At 52.9% G+C, this 13,129-nt stretch overlaps 1 protein-coding gene across 6 annotated transcripts in view; it reads left to right on the plus strand.

Moving 5' to 3' along the window:
* The window catches only part of PXDN (peroxidasin), a 127,130-nt gene that overhangs the window by 56,010 nt on the left and 57,991 nt on the right, over positions 1 to 13,129 (plus strand). For 4 of the 6 annotated variants that reach the window (XM_054245264.2, XM_078350049.1, XM_054245261.2 and 1 more), the window contains exons 4-8: positions 89 to 160; positions 5,044 to 5,115; positions 5,507 to 5,578; positions 9,100 to 9,269; positions 13,009 to 13,126. In XM_054245264.2, coding sequence (XP_054101239.1) covers positions 5,568 to 5,578; positions 9,100 to 9,269; positions 13,009 to 13,126 — 299 coding nt within the window. In that variant the 5' untranslated portion in view covers positions 89 to 160; positions 5,044 to 5,115; positions 5,507 to 5,567. The remainder of the gene's footprint in view (positions 1 to 88; positions 161 to 5,043; positions 5,116 to 5,506; positions 5,579 to 9,099; positions 9,270 to 13,008; positions 13,127 to 13,129) is intronic. The other 2 variants (XM_078350048.1, XM_054245262.2) reach the window with 1 other exon arrangement.

Below are 13,129 nucleotides of genomic sequence, written 5' to 3' on the forward strand. Positions count from 1 at the left end.
TCTCCATGTGTCAATGCAATTCTTCTTTTCCGTCTGAAGTTTGACCTCCTGTCTGTGTGCTAATGCTCCCCAATGTTTCTTGTTTCAGCTATCTGTACAAGAATGAGATCCAGTCAATTGACAGGCAAGCGTTTAAGGGACTTGCCTCTCTAGAGCAACTGTAAGTGCCCCTTCTGTTCGCGCTTTAGTCTTGGGTGCCGCCTGGCTCTTTTCCTCCCGTAGGGACCAGTGCTGAGCTTGCTGTTTGCATGATGCATGACTGCGCTTCCTGAGGTGCGGGAGTACGTGCATGAAGACGGAATATCAGGGACGGGCGGGTCCTTCGCCCCCCGCCCAGCTTCCACCCAGCCAGCCTGCCACCCACCCTCAGGAGGCATCGCTGGTCTCCCCTATGGTGGCACCAGGCCCTGGGCCATGCTTTCCTGACACCAAGGACAGTAGGCTCGATGGAACCCATGTCACATGTTAGAGGAGAGACAGGCAGGCGCACAAGTCCGGTCAAGGCGTCCTTCACCAGGGAAATGCCCAGGGTGCCAGGGGACGGGAGGGCTCTTTGCCACCTTCACTGCTCCTCATTGTGACTGTGAACACATGAAGCTGAATCTCTCCCACTGTGATGCTATTATTTGAGGAAAACCTTTCTTCCCTTGTAGTTCTGGTTAGTGTGGGTGGTGTGTAATGAAGCTCTTAGCTTCTTTGGCCACACGTGAAGTCGTCCTTTGCAGTGAAGTTGATTTTTCATGACAAGGGCCTGGTGAAAAAGGAGGATTTGTTCCGGTTTGTTTGCTCTGCCCGCCATTTTCCACTCGGCAAGCTGAGCCCTTCTCGAGGAGTTGTAAGTTGTCCTGGTTTTAGGAGTGAGGATGGAAGCAGCTGTCAGCTGTGATGTGGCGTGACGTCCTCCTGCCGCAGCTGCTGATCAGTGGTCACGGGTCACTGGGCTGACCAGACACAGCAATGTTGTCAGCAAGTTTGAGACCAAGCGGTGCCAGGGAGAGACCACTCAGGGACCAAGCACCCTGAGGACCACAGTGCTCATGTTTCCCGAAGTGTGTGTTTATTCAAGTGCACTTGGACAGGGCGTGGGGAGCTTTGGGAAGAGATCATCTGTCTGTGCAGAGAAGAACGGTGCAGCTCATTGCAGAGACACATGGAGGTACCCAGGGAACCCCCAGATGTAGAAAGAGCTTGCCAAGGAGCAAGTTCATATATGCAGCAAGCATGTCACTCAGTGGGAGTGAGAAAATCTTCATCGCAGACCATTCTTAGATCCTGAGTGGGTCGGAAGATGCTCATCTGGCTTTGTGCTGGTTGAGTCCAGTGATATTTTTGAGGAAGAAAAGGGCAAGTCAGGGCAGAAATGAGGTGAACACAAAGGGCGTCCGGGAATCGCCAAATAGGTGTTCCAGAAACTTTTGGATGCTGGGGAGAGCTTCCTGAGCTGGCCAGGCTGCCTTCAGCCCCCAGGGTTAGGTGAGCTGGGGTCTCTGGTGCTGTGGCTTGGGTTCCATGCAGTGAAGCCTGTACAGTGAGCCTGAGGGCGGCTAGCCCCCACCTGCAGGCAAGGAGCTGTTGGGAAGGAGATAAGCCAGTCCACCTAGACCTCAGTGAGAGACTGGCCAGGTGCTGTGTGTCCAGGGAGGGTGGCTTGTGCGCACCTTGACTGTCTGCACCCGCTCCCAGGATCTGCTCTGCAGCCTGGAACTGTTGAAACATGCATTCCTGGTGTGCTGGGAGAGTGCGGGACTCCCTGGAGCAGATGCAGCCCCTGGGGGCACTGAGTAACTCTGATCCAGAAAGGCTCCTTAGGAAGCTGTGGACACAGGTCAGAAAACACGCCTGGCCAGTCGGGAAATGTGCATTTGAATTCAGTGTTGACCTTGGCGTCCTTGGGGAGTCTTTTCCTATCTGTGGTCCTCTGTCCTCAGCTGTTCGGGGAGGGGTGTAAGACACCCCGGCTGTGCGGAGCCCCAGGTCCTCTAAGATCATGTGCTCCCTGGACTGTATTTCTTGTAGTACCTGTGCAGTGGTGCTCCCGCATGCCCCTGGCCAGCCTGCACTGCAGAGTGTGGGTGGAGGGATTTTTCCAGCCTCCGCTCTCTGTGGGGTTGAGATCCCCACTTCCTTCCCCCGTCAGCTCCTCCTTGGCCTTCTGGCCTTTGCCTGGGGAACTCCACCCTGCCTGCGGGACTGAAACCTCATGGGGCATCTCACAGCCTCCATGGGGTAGTGGTGCCTGGGTCTCACATCTGACCCCCAACTGCCGTGGGCTGCAAAAGGCTAAGGACCCCAAAAAACGACAGGCACTCCATCAGCATGCTGCTGGCAGAGACGAGGCTCCAGGGATTCTGTCAGGTTCTGTCTCCCTTGGGCCCTGAGTCATGTGCCTGCCCGTCATGCTCACAAACAGTGGTTTTCCTTCTCTTCCTGCTCCAGCTTTTCCTTCCCATTTCTGGAAACATTTCATGTCTCCAGGAGAGGGGCAGGGAGGGTCTGCATTTGGGACCCTCTGGCTGCAGGTGTCCGCAGAGACAGCATGGCCTGTGTGGGTGCTGCCTGGGGAGCTGGTGCGGGGACAGGGCAGGTGATGGCAGCTGCACTCTGGCGCCCTGGTGGTGACAGTGGTCTCAGGATGCCCACAGACCTGATTCTCAGGCATGTGTTCTGAGGACTTTTCCTTCCTGTGGCGTTAGAAAGACCGCTCACCGCGGGCGTGCCACTTCTGTCACTCACGCTGGCCTCCTGAAGAAGTCATCATTTAAAATGCATACTGGTTGCAGCGGATGTCTGAATGCGCGGGAGGGGGTTTCCCAGCAGAGCACTCAGGGAGAGGACTGATTTGGTGTTTGACTTAAGAGGAAAAACCCACTTTTCAAAATGAGGAAATTAGTATTCAGGAAACATTAGAAAGAATGAGCTATAGCAAAAGCTGTAAATTGTAGAAGTTTGGAGACGTGTGCCTTGGAAAGGAAGAGAAACCCCAGCTGTTCAGTACCGTCAGGGACACCCGTGTGCCCTGGAAAGGAACAGGAACCCCAGCTGTTCAGTACCGTCAGGGACACCCGTGTGCCCTGGAAAGGAACAGGAACCCCAGGTGTTCAGTACCGTCAGGGACACCCGTGTGCCCTGGAAAGGAAGAGAAACCCCAGCTGTTCAGTACCGTCAGGGACACCCGTGTGCCCTGGAAAGGAACAGGAACCCCAGGTGTTCAGTACCGTCAGGGACACCCGTGTGCCCTGGAAAGGAACAGGAACCCCAGGTGTTCAGTACCGTCAGGGACACCCGTGTGCCCTGGAAAGGAACAGGAACCCCAGGTGTTCAGTACCGTCAGGGACACCCGTGTGCCCTGGAAAGGAACAGGAACCCCAGGTGTTCAGTACCGTCAGGGACACCCGTGTGCCCTGGAAAGGAACAGGAACCCCAGCTGTTCAGTACCGTCAGGGACACCCGTGTGCCCTGGAAAGGAACAGGAACCCCAGGTGTTCAGTACCGTCAGGGACACCCGTGTGCCCTGGAAAGGAACAGGAACCCCAGCTGTTCAGTACCGTCAGGGACACCCGTGTGCCCTGGAAAGGAACAGGAACCCCAGCTGTTCAGTACCGTCAGGGACACCCGTGTGCCCTGGAAAGGAACAGGAACCCCAGCTGTTCAGTACCATCAAGGGCACCCGCGTGCCCTGGAAAGGAAGAGAAACCCCAGCTGTTCAGTACCGTCAGGGACACCCGTGTGCCCTGGAAAGGAAGAGAAACCCCAGGTGTTCAGTACCGTCAGGGACACCCGTGTGCCCTGGAAAGGAACAGGAACCCCAGCTGTTCAGTACCGTCAGGGACACCCGTGTGCCCTGGAAAGGAACAGGAACCCCAGCTGTTCAGTACCGTCAGGGACACCCGTGTGCCCTGGAAAGGAACAGGAACCCCAGCTGTTCAGTACCATCAAGGGCACCCGCGTGCCCTGGAAAGGAAGAGAAACCCCAGCTGTTCAGTACCGTCAGGGACACCCGTGTGCCCTGGAAAGGAAGAGAAACCCCAGGTGTTCAGTACCGTCAGGGACACCCGTGTGCCCTGGAAAGGAACAGAAACCCCAGGTGTTCAGTACCGTCAGGGACACCCGTGTGCCCTGGAAAGGAACAGAAACCCCAGGTGTTCAGTACCGTCAGGGACACCCGTGTGCCCTGGAAAGGAACAGAAACCCCAGGTGTTCAGTACCGTCAGGGACACCCGTGTGCCCTGGAAAGGAAGAGAAACCCCAGCTGTTCAGTACCGTCAGGGACACCCGTGTGCCCTGGAAAGGAACAGGAACCCCAGCTGTTCAGTACCGTCAGGGACACCCGTGTGCCCTGGAAAGGAAGAGAAACCCCAGGTGTTCAGTACCGTCAGGGACACCCGTGTGCCCTGGAAAGGAACAGGAACCCCAGCTGTTCAGTACCGTCAAGGGCTCCTGTGTGCCCTGGAAAGGAACAGGAACCCCAGGTGTTCAGTACCGTCAGGGACACCCGAGGAAAGGCGCTCTCTGACTTAACGCCTCAGGACTGGTGGAGAAAGGCGGTGACATTCTTTTTGTGTTTCCTTTGTGTCTTGAGGCATATCTTTGTATCTGACAGTGTACTCTGCGGAAGTGATAACGCCCCCTGACACATTCATATACACGTTAGGAGATCTGAGGGCGGGAGTCACCTCTTTATGTATGCGCTGTCACTGAAGTCATGCTTCTGATGTTTGCTTTTTCCCTTATCTTTTGGAGGTGAAAATGGCTGGGCTGAGTTAGCACCGCCCTTCTCACGAGGCGGAGAGGAGCCCAGTGAGCACCTCCAGGCCTCACTCACCCACATCCAGTCACCTGCGTGAATGTCTGTGCCCCGTGCTCATTCATATTTATCTAATCGTTTCATTATTCTACGTATTTTCCACACAGTGTGGGAAGCCTAGCAAGCTTCCTCTTGATAACTGAATTTGAAATGACAAAGAAAACATATTTTGAGCAAAAATTTGGATCTGAAAAATAAATTCAATTGTGAGTTATGTGACTTTCCTTTAATTCCTCCAGATACCTGCACTTTAATCAGATAGAAACTTTGGACCCAGAGTCATTCCAGCATCTCCCGAAGCTTGAGAGGCTGTGAGTTTTGTTTAATTCTTCACCTTTCCATTCACAGAGCCCTGGCCTCAGTCACTGGCTGAGTTGAGGGTCACTCACCTGAAGGCCTTAGATGAAGGTCACTCTCTGCTAAACACCTGAAAACTGTTTCCATGTAAAGTCCATATTTCCTGTCTAACGGTTCAGGAATGCGGCTTATAACTTTCTCTGTCATTGAATGTGTTGATAAAATAGGAAACAAATCCATTTCTTTGCTGGAGTAAACAACATTGTTTTCAAATTCATTTGTATTACATACATGTCATCACTGAGACGTTTTAAAGCTGATACATATTTGACCGCTTATATTCTTTGCTAAACATTTTAAGAAATGCCTTTCAAAATTGGTTTGTTGTAAAATCTCTTTCAACAGATTTTTACATAACAACCGGATCACACATTTAGTTCCAGGGACGTTCAATCACTTGGAATCCATGAAGAGACTGTGAGTATCGCACCTTCGGTGCTTCCGTGCTGCAAAGCCTCACTTCTCTCTCTCCTCCATTAGCCTGGTTCTTTTTCAGGTGCCGAGAGATGCTTCTTAACAATCTGATTTGGAAAGAATGAGTCTGTGTGGAGGACGGGTCGAATGCATTAGAAAGCAAAATGAAAAACGCGTGGCAAGTAGTTAATCCTTTGATAGGATGAAGACTTGAATTTTTTTTTCAGGTGTGGGGTCTTGCTCTGTTGCCCAGGCTGGAGTGCAATGGCGTGACCACAGCTCACTGTAGCCTCAACCGCCAGGGCTCAAGCAATTCTCCCAGATAGTTGAGTAGCTGGGACTATAGGCACGTGCCACCATGCCTAGCTAATTTTTGTGATTTTGTGGGTTTTTTTTTTTCCTTTTTTCTTTTATTTATTTGTTACTTAATGACACGGTTTTACCACGTTGCCTGGGCTGGTCTTGACTTCCTCAGCTCAAGTGATCTGTCCACCTCAGCCTCCCAAAGTGCTGGGATTACAAGCATGAGCCACTATGCCCAGCCAACATTTTAAAAACTCATCTTTAAATTCTTCAATTGATTTGTAATTACCCCACATGTTTTATTGGTAGAAATAAAACCAGTCTAGAAAGGGCTTCTGTACTTACTGTATTCTGTTTCTTTCTGCAGGAGGCTGGTCTCCACCCATTTCTTTTTTTCTTTCTTTTTTTTTTTTTTTTGAGATGGAGTTCTGTTCTTGTTGCCTAGGCTGGAGTGCAATGGCATGATCTCAGCTCACCGCAACCTCTGCCTCCCAGATTCAAGTGATTCTCATGCCTCAGCCTTCCGAGTATCTGGGATTATAGGCACTTGCCATCACACTCAGCTAATTTTTGCGTTTCTAATAGAGACAAAGTTTCGTCATGTTGGCCAGGCTGGTCTAGAACTCCTGACCTCAGGTGATCCGCCCAGCTCGGCCTCCCAAACTGCTGGAATTTCAGATGTGAGCCATCACACCCGGCCTCCACCCCTTTTTTTTTTAAGACTTCCAAATATGCTTTTTCCTTAGACTGGGTAATTTCTTCTTATTAAGGCGTTTTAGGAGTTGTGGCTTCTTTTGGTGTTTTCCTTCGTGGCCTTGAAGCCATTATTTTCAGTTAGATATTACTGAGTGTATGCGGTGAACTCAACCTGGAAAGAAACAGAAAATGCCAAGAAGCAAGCCTGACTCCAGAGTGGCCTTTTGTTTGTTTTATCTCTTCAGTGAAAGAAAGTGGAGTAAAACAGACCTTCAGAACTATTTGTGATTTTCTTTTTTCCTATAGGATAAAGATATCACAAGCTAAACTAAAAACTACATGCTGGGCTGAGCGCAGTGGCTCACACCTGTAATCCCAGCACTTTGGGAGGCCGAGGCGGGTGGATCATGAGATTGAGACCATCCAGGCCAACATGGTGAAAGCCTGTCTCTACTAAAAATACAAAAAATAGCTGCGCGTGGTGGTGCACACCTGTAGTCCCAGCTATTCGGGAGGCTGAGGCAGGAGAACTGCTTAAACCCAGGAGGCGGAGGTTGCAGTGAGTCGAGACTCCAGCCTGGCAACAGAACGAGACTTCATCTCAAAAGAAAACCAAAAACCAAAACTTACATCCTGGGTAGGAAGATGGGATGAATGTTTCCGTATCTGATAGATAACAGAGAGTAGAAATTACCAGAGAAAAGCTCTAGAAAGCAGCCAAGTGTAGGGCAGACTGGTAACGGCTGGGACCGTGCTCACAGCTCCCTTCTCCCCGTTCTCAGCCTCTCTCTGGGTGTCTGGCAAGGTCCGCCTCTCCTGTTTGCTCACTGCACTGAAGTTGCTCACTCACTGCCACCCCAGACTGAGACTCTGTGACAGATTTACAGAGCTGCTCCCAGAGGGCGCGCTGCATCCTGGCCACTGTCTGCCCGGAGGGAGCAGTCTCTAACCTCAGGTCCCTGAGGAACCCCGGGCCAGGAGGCCATGCCAGCTGCCCTGCCCCTCCAGACCTCCTGAGTAGCCCTCTGTCCTTCAGAGCAGATGAAGGCTGGGGGTCCTGTGCTTCCCCAGTAGTTCTGAGCAGCTCACTCCACCAGCACCGACTGGCCAGATGCCACACACCTGACATTACCATCCGGATCTTGCCCTTCAACTGTGGGCACAGGTTGGGTGCCCTGGGCACAAGGCTGACACTGACTCCTCACAGCCTTCTCACCTAAGAGTTGTGTACCTGCTCACTGGGGAAAGGGTGGTTCTGGTCATGAGGCCAGCTCCACGTTCCTGTCCCCTCTGGGCTCATGTCCCAGAGAACCTTGGATGGGAGGTGTAGCCTCCCCTTCCCTCATGGAGCCAGCATCGGCCCCTAGCGATGCTCTCGCCCTGCAGCTCTGGTGAGCACTTCTAGGGATCCCACCCCCCTCTGTAGGGTGGCGACTCGGGGCTGCCTCCCTGAGGGCTGATAGTGAACACGTCAGTTACAGGGCTTTTCCCTGGTTCAGTTAAATATGGGGTCCTTGTTACATGGCCACAAAAATACAGACTATCTGAACAGTAAGGAAAATGGGATTTATTGGGCAACAAGGGAAAAAAACGGGGTGGGGACAGAGACCCTTAGCAAAGCCAGAGAGTGTGTTTCCTGCCAGCGGGCTTCCCACCTCACAGACTGAATTCCACCAGGAAGAGGAGGGCCAGGCTCCTGCTTGCCGCACACAACGCAGACCTCTGCGGGCTCCACCTGTGTGAGCCCCTCTAATGCGCAGGCCGGCTGGAGGGGCCTGGGGACCCTTCCCACCTGGCCATCTCACGTCCAGTGCCAGCCCCTTCCGGCTCCTGTCCTGTCTTTGCTACCCGGAACTCCTCTGCCCCCAAGACAACTTCTTCCTTATGTGCACAGACAGCGCTTTTCCCAGGGTGCGGGCACAGCCTGCCCATGTTCCCCTTGTTGAGGTGGGATGTGTTGCTCACCAGAAACTGTCCAGGTCAGCTTGGACCTCAGGAGACTCAGGTGTGAACTAGCCGGGCGATACAGCCCTCCCCTCCCACACTTCCCTGGGCAGGCTCAGGATGGAGTGAGATGGTGTAAAACTGCCCTGCCCGTGATGATGGGCGTTGGGTGACGGTGGTTTTGTGGTGGTGGTTCTCATGTTACTGACTTCTGTGAGTGGTGCCCACCCTGCCTCCTTCACAAACTTTCCGGACCTGTGCCACCTGCTCACTCCTTCACCTTGAACGTGACACCCTGTGTCTGGGTCTGCACCTGCCCTGTGCTACCCACGCCTCTCCAGTTAGTGCGGTGAGGGGACTGTGCACCCCGGGCTCTTCCTGGTGATGTGTGTGTGTCTCTACACCCTGAGTCAGGCACTGGGGCTTGGATTCCACCACATGAGACGTGTCCCAGCCCGATGCCGCACGCCCGGCAGGCCTGGCACATGTCTCCTGATGCAGGACCTGGAAGCCCTGGCTGATGGATGGGTGGACAGATCCACCGGCCCCAGGTCTCACCAGCTGCATCTTCCTTCCGACAGGCGGTTGGACTCAAACACACTTCACTGCGACTGTGAGATCCTGTGGCTGGCGGATTTGCTGAGAACCTACGCGGAGTCAGGGAATGCGCAGGCCGCGGCCACCTGTGAGTATCCCAGGCGTATCCAGGGACGCTCCGTGGCAACGATCACCCCAGAAGAGCTGAACTGTGGTGAGTGGTCCAACAGGCACACACCATCCACACACACATGCACACACTCCATTTACCATCCACATACACACGATTTACAGACACACCCAAACACACATGACATCCACACACACGCCATCCACACACACACACACACACACCATTTACCATCCACACACACATGCACCTATCTATATATACACCATTTACCATTCACACGCACACCATTCAGACACACATAAACACACACAGACACAGCATCCACACACACATGCACACACTCCGTTTACCATCCACATACACACCATTTACAGACACACGCCATCCACACACACACACACCGTTTACCATCCACATACACATGCACCTATCTATATATACACCATTTACCATCCACACGCACACCATTCAGACACACATAAACACACACACACAGCATCCACACACGCACATGCACACACTCCATTTACCATCCACATACACACCATTTACAGACACACGCCATCCACACACACACACACACCCCATTTACCATCCACGCACACATTTACAGACACACACAAACACACATGACATCCACACACACGCCATCCACACACACACACACACACACACACCATTTACCATCCACACACACATGCACCTATATATACACCATTTACCATCCACATACACACGATTTACAGACACACCCAAACACACATGACATCCACACACACGCCATCCACACACACACACACACACACACACACACACCATTTACCATCCACACACACATGCACCTATATATACACCATTTACCATCCACACGCACACCATTCAGACACACATAAACACACACAGACACACAGCATCCACACGCACATGCACACACTCCATTTACCATCCACATACACACGATTTACAGACACACCCAAACACACATGACATCCACACACATGCCATCCACACACACACACACACACACACACCATTTACCATCCACACACACATGCACCTATATATACACCATTTACCATCCACACTCACACCATTCAGACACACATAAACACACACAGACACACAGCATCCACACACACATGCACACACTCCATTTACCATCCACATACACACGATTTACAGACACACCCAAACACACATGACATCCACACACACGCCATCCACACACACACACACACCATTTACCATCCACACACACATGCACCTATATATACACCATTTACCATCCACATACACACGATTTACAGACACACCCAAACACACATGACATCCACACACACACACACCATTTACCATCCACACACACATGCACCTATCTATATATACACCATTTACCATCCACATACACACGATTTACAGACACACCCAAACACACATGACATCCACACACACGCCATCCACACACAGACACACACACCATTTACCATCCACACACACATGCACCTATATATACACCATTTACCATCCACACACACACCATTCAGACCCACATAAACACACACACACAGCATCCACACACGCAAATGTACACACTCCGTTTACCATCCACATACACACCATTTACAGACACACACGCCATCCACACACACACACACATTTACCATCCACACTCACACCATTCAGACACACATAAACACACACAGACACACAGCATCCACACACACCACTTACAGACACACACAAACACACACGCCATCCACACACACATGCACCATTTACCATCCACACACACCACTTACAGACAAACACACCATCCACACACACGCACAGCATACACACATATACACATTTACCATCCACACACATGCACCTACACACACACCATTTACCATCCACACACATACCACTTACAGACACACACACACACACCAGTTACAGACAAACACACACCATCCACACACACACACAGCATCCACACACACGCACATACACACACATCATTTACCATCCACACACACCACTTACAGACACACAGACACACCATCCACACACACATGCACCTACACACACAGCATTTACCATCCGCACACATACCATTTAGACACACATCCACACACACATGCACATACACACACTCCATTTACCATCTACATATCCACAGACACACACCATCCACAGATGCACATCCACACACATACACACCATTTGCCATCCACACACACACCACTTACAGACACACACACACAGAAACAGATACACACCACACACGTGCACACACACAATTTACCATCCACACACACCATTTATAGACACACAAACACACAGACACACACCATCTACACATACGTATGTACAGCATACACACACACACACACACACACACACACACACACTTGCACATGACATGGGAGCAGGGAGAAAGCTGGGCCGAGCCGCCCCAGACTCCTGACCTGGGCTATGGAATGCTGGGGAGATGGAAGGAACCAATCCAGGGGCCCTTGCTGGCAGCCCAAGTGGGGTCGACAGCCTTTCTGTTGGTTGCCAAGTAAATGGCAGTGCTGAGTGGAGTCAGCCCCGTGGCACTCACACACTCATACTCGCTCTCATGTCTGCCCCGCTGCACGCACACACTTGTACCTGCCCTCGTGTGCCCCACTGCATGCGCACACTCGTGCCCACCCTCGTGTGCCCCACGCGCTCACTGGTTCCCGCCCTCGTGTGCCCCACTGCATGCCCACACTGGTGCCTGCCCTCGTGTGCCCCGCTGCACGCGCTCACTGGTGCCCGCCCTCGTGTGCCCCGCTGCACGCACTCACTGGTGCCCGCCCTCGTGTCTGCCCCGCTGCACGCGCTCACTGGTGCCCGCCCTCATGTCTGCCCCGCTGCACGCCCACACTGGTGCCCACCCTCGTGTCTGCCCTGCTGCACGCTCACACTGGTGCCCGCCCTCGTGTCTGCCCCGCTGCACGCGCACACTGGTGCCCGCCCTCGTGTCTGCCCCGCTGCACGCGCACACTGGTGCCCGCCCTCGTGTGCCCCGCTGCACGCACTCACTGGTACACACCTGTATGTGGTTTTTCTTCTTGAGGTGCTCCCAGCATGCACATGGAGATAGAGCACGCTGAGGTGACGAGGCAGAGCTGGAAGCCGAGGCCTGCTTTGCCTCAGCGCGGTTCCCTCACGGCTGCTGAAGGGGGCTGTGGTGAAGGCCACTCTCTGGACGAGCCTGGAGCTCCGGAGCGGAGCCACCAGGGACGGGAGGCTGGGAGCCATCAGCCCTCAGGTGGCCCTTGGAAGCCGTGTGGAGTGGCGGCTGCACTGGAGGCAGGAGACGCCCTTCCCCTGGCCCAGGGCGGAGGGCGAGGGTGGGCAGCTGTGGAGGAGACCGGGAGTCGGTCCAGCTCTGGTGTCTGCCACCGGCCTTGTAGAGATCTGTTCTTTCAGGGATGCTTTGTCTACAGAGCACTATTTTTTTTCTTTTATTCACGGAAAATAGTGACCTGTGGCGTATCCACTCTGCACGGGTGTTTGGCTTTCCTGAAGGGCCTTGAGGGGATGCTGAAAGCTGTCATATGGGCTCATCTGTCAGCTCTGAGCCAGCCTGCCTCTCGGGCTCAGAACATGGCGCCCTGAGTGTAGACAGCGTGTAGACCAGCACCGTGGACGGGCTGTAGAGAAGCCAGGCCGGCGCTTTTGTGGGGGTGTTATGGCTCAGTTACGCCTTTGTTTCCTCTTGGACACGAAGGAGTCACATGGGTTCTCATTTATTTTCGTGTCATGGTTTAGACTAAAAAGGTTTCCGTTTTCTTGTTGGGCACAGAAAGGCCCCGGATCACCTCCGAGCCCCAGGACGCAGATGTCACCTCGGGGAACACTGTGTACTTCACTTGCAGAGCCGAAGGCAACCCCAAGCCTGAGATCATCTGGCTGCGAAACAAGTG

Source organism: Callithrix jacchus, chromosome 14 (assembly GCF_049354715.1).
Source record: "Callithrix jacchus isolate 240 chromosome 14, calJac240_pri, whole genome shotgun sequence".
NCBI classification, from domain to species: domain Eukaryota; kingdom Metazoa; phylum Chordata; class Mammalia; order Primates; family Cebidae; genus Callithrix; species Callithrix jacchus.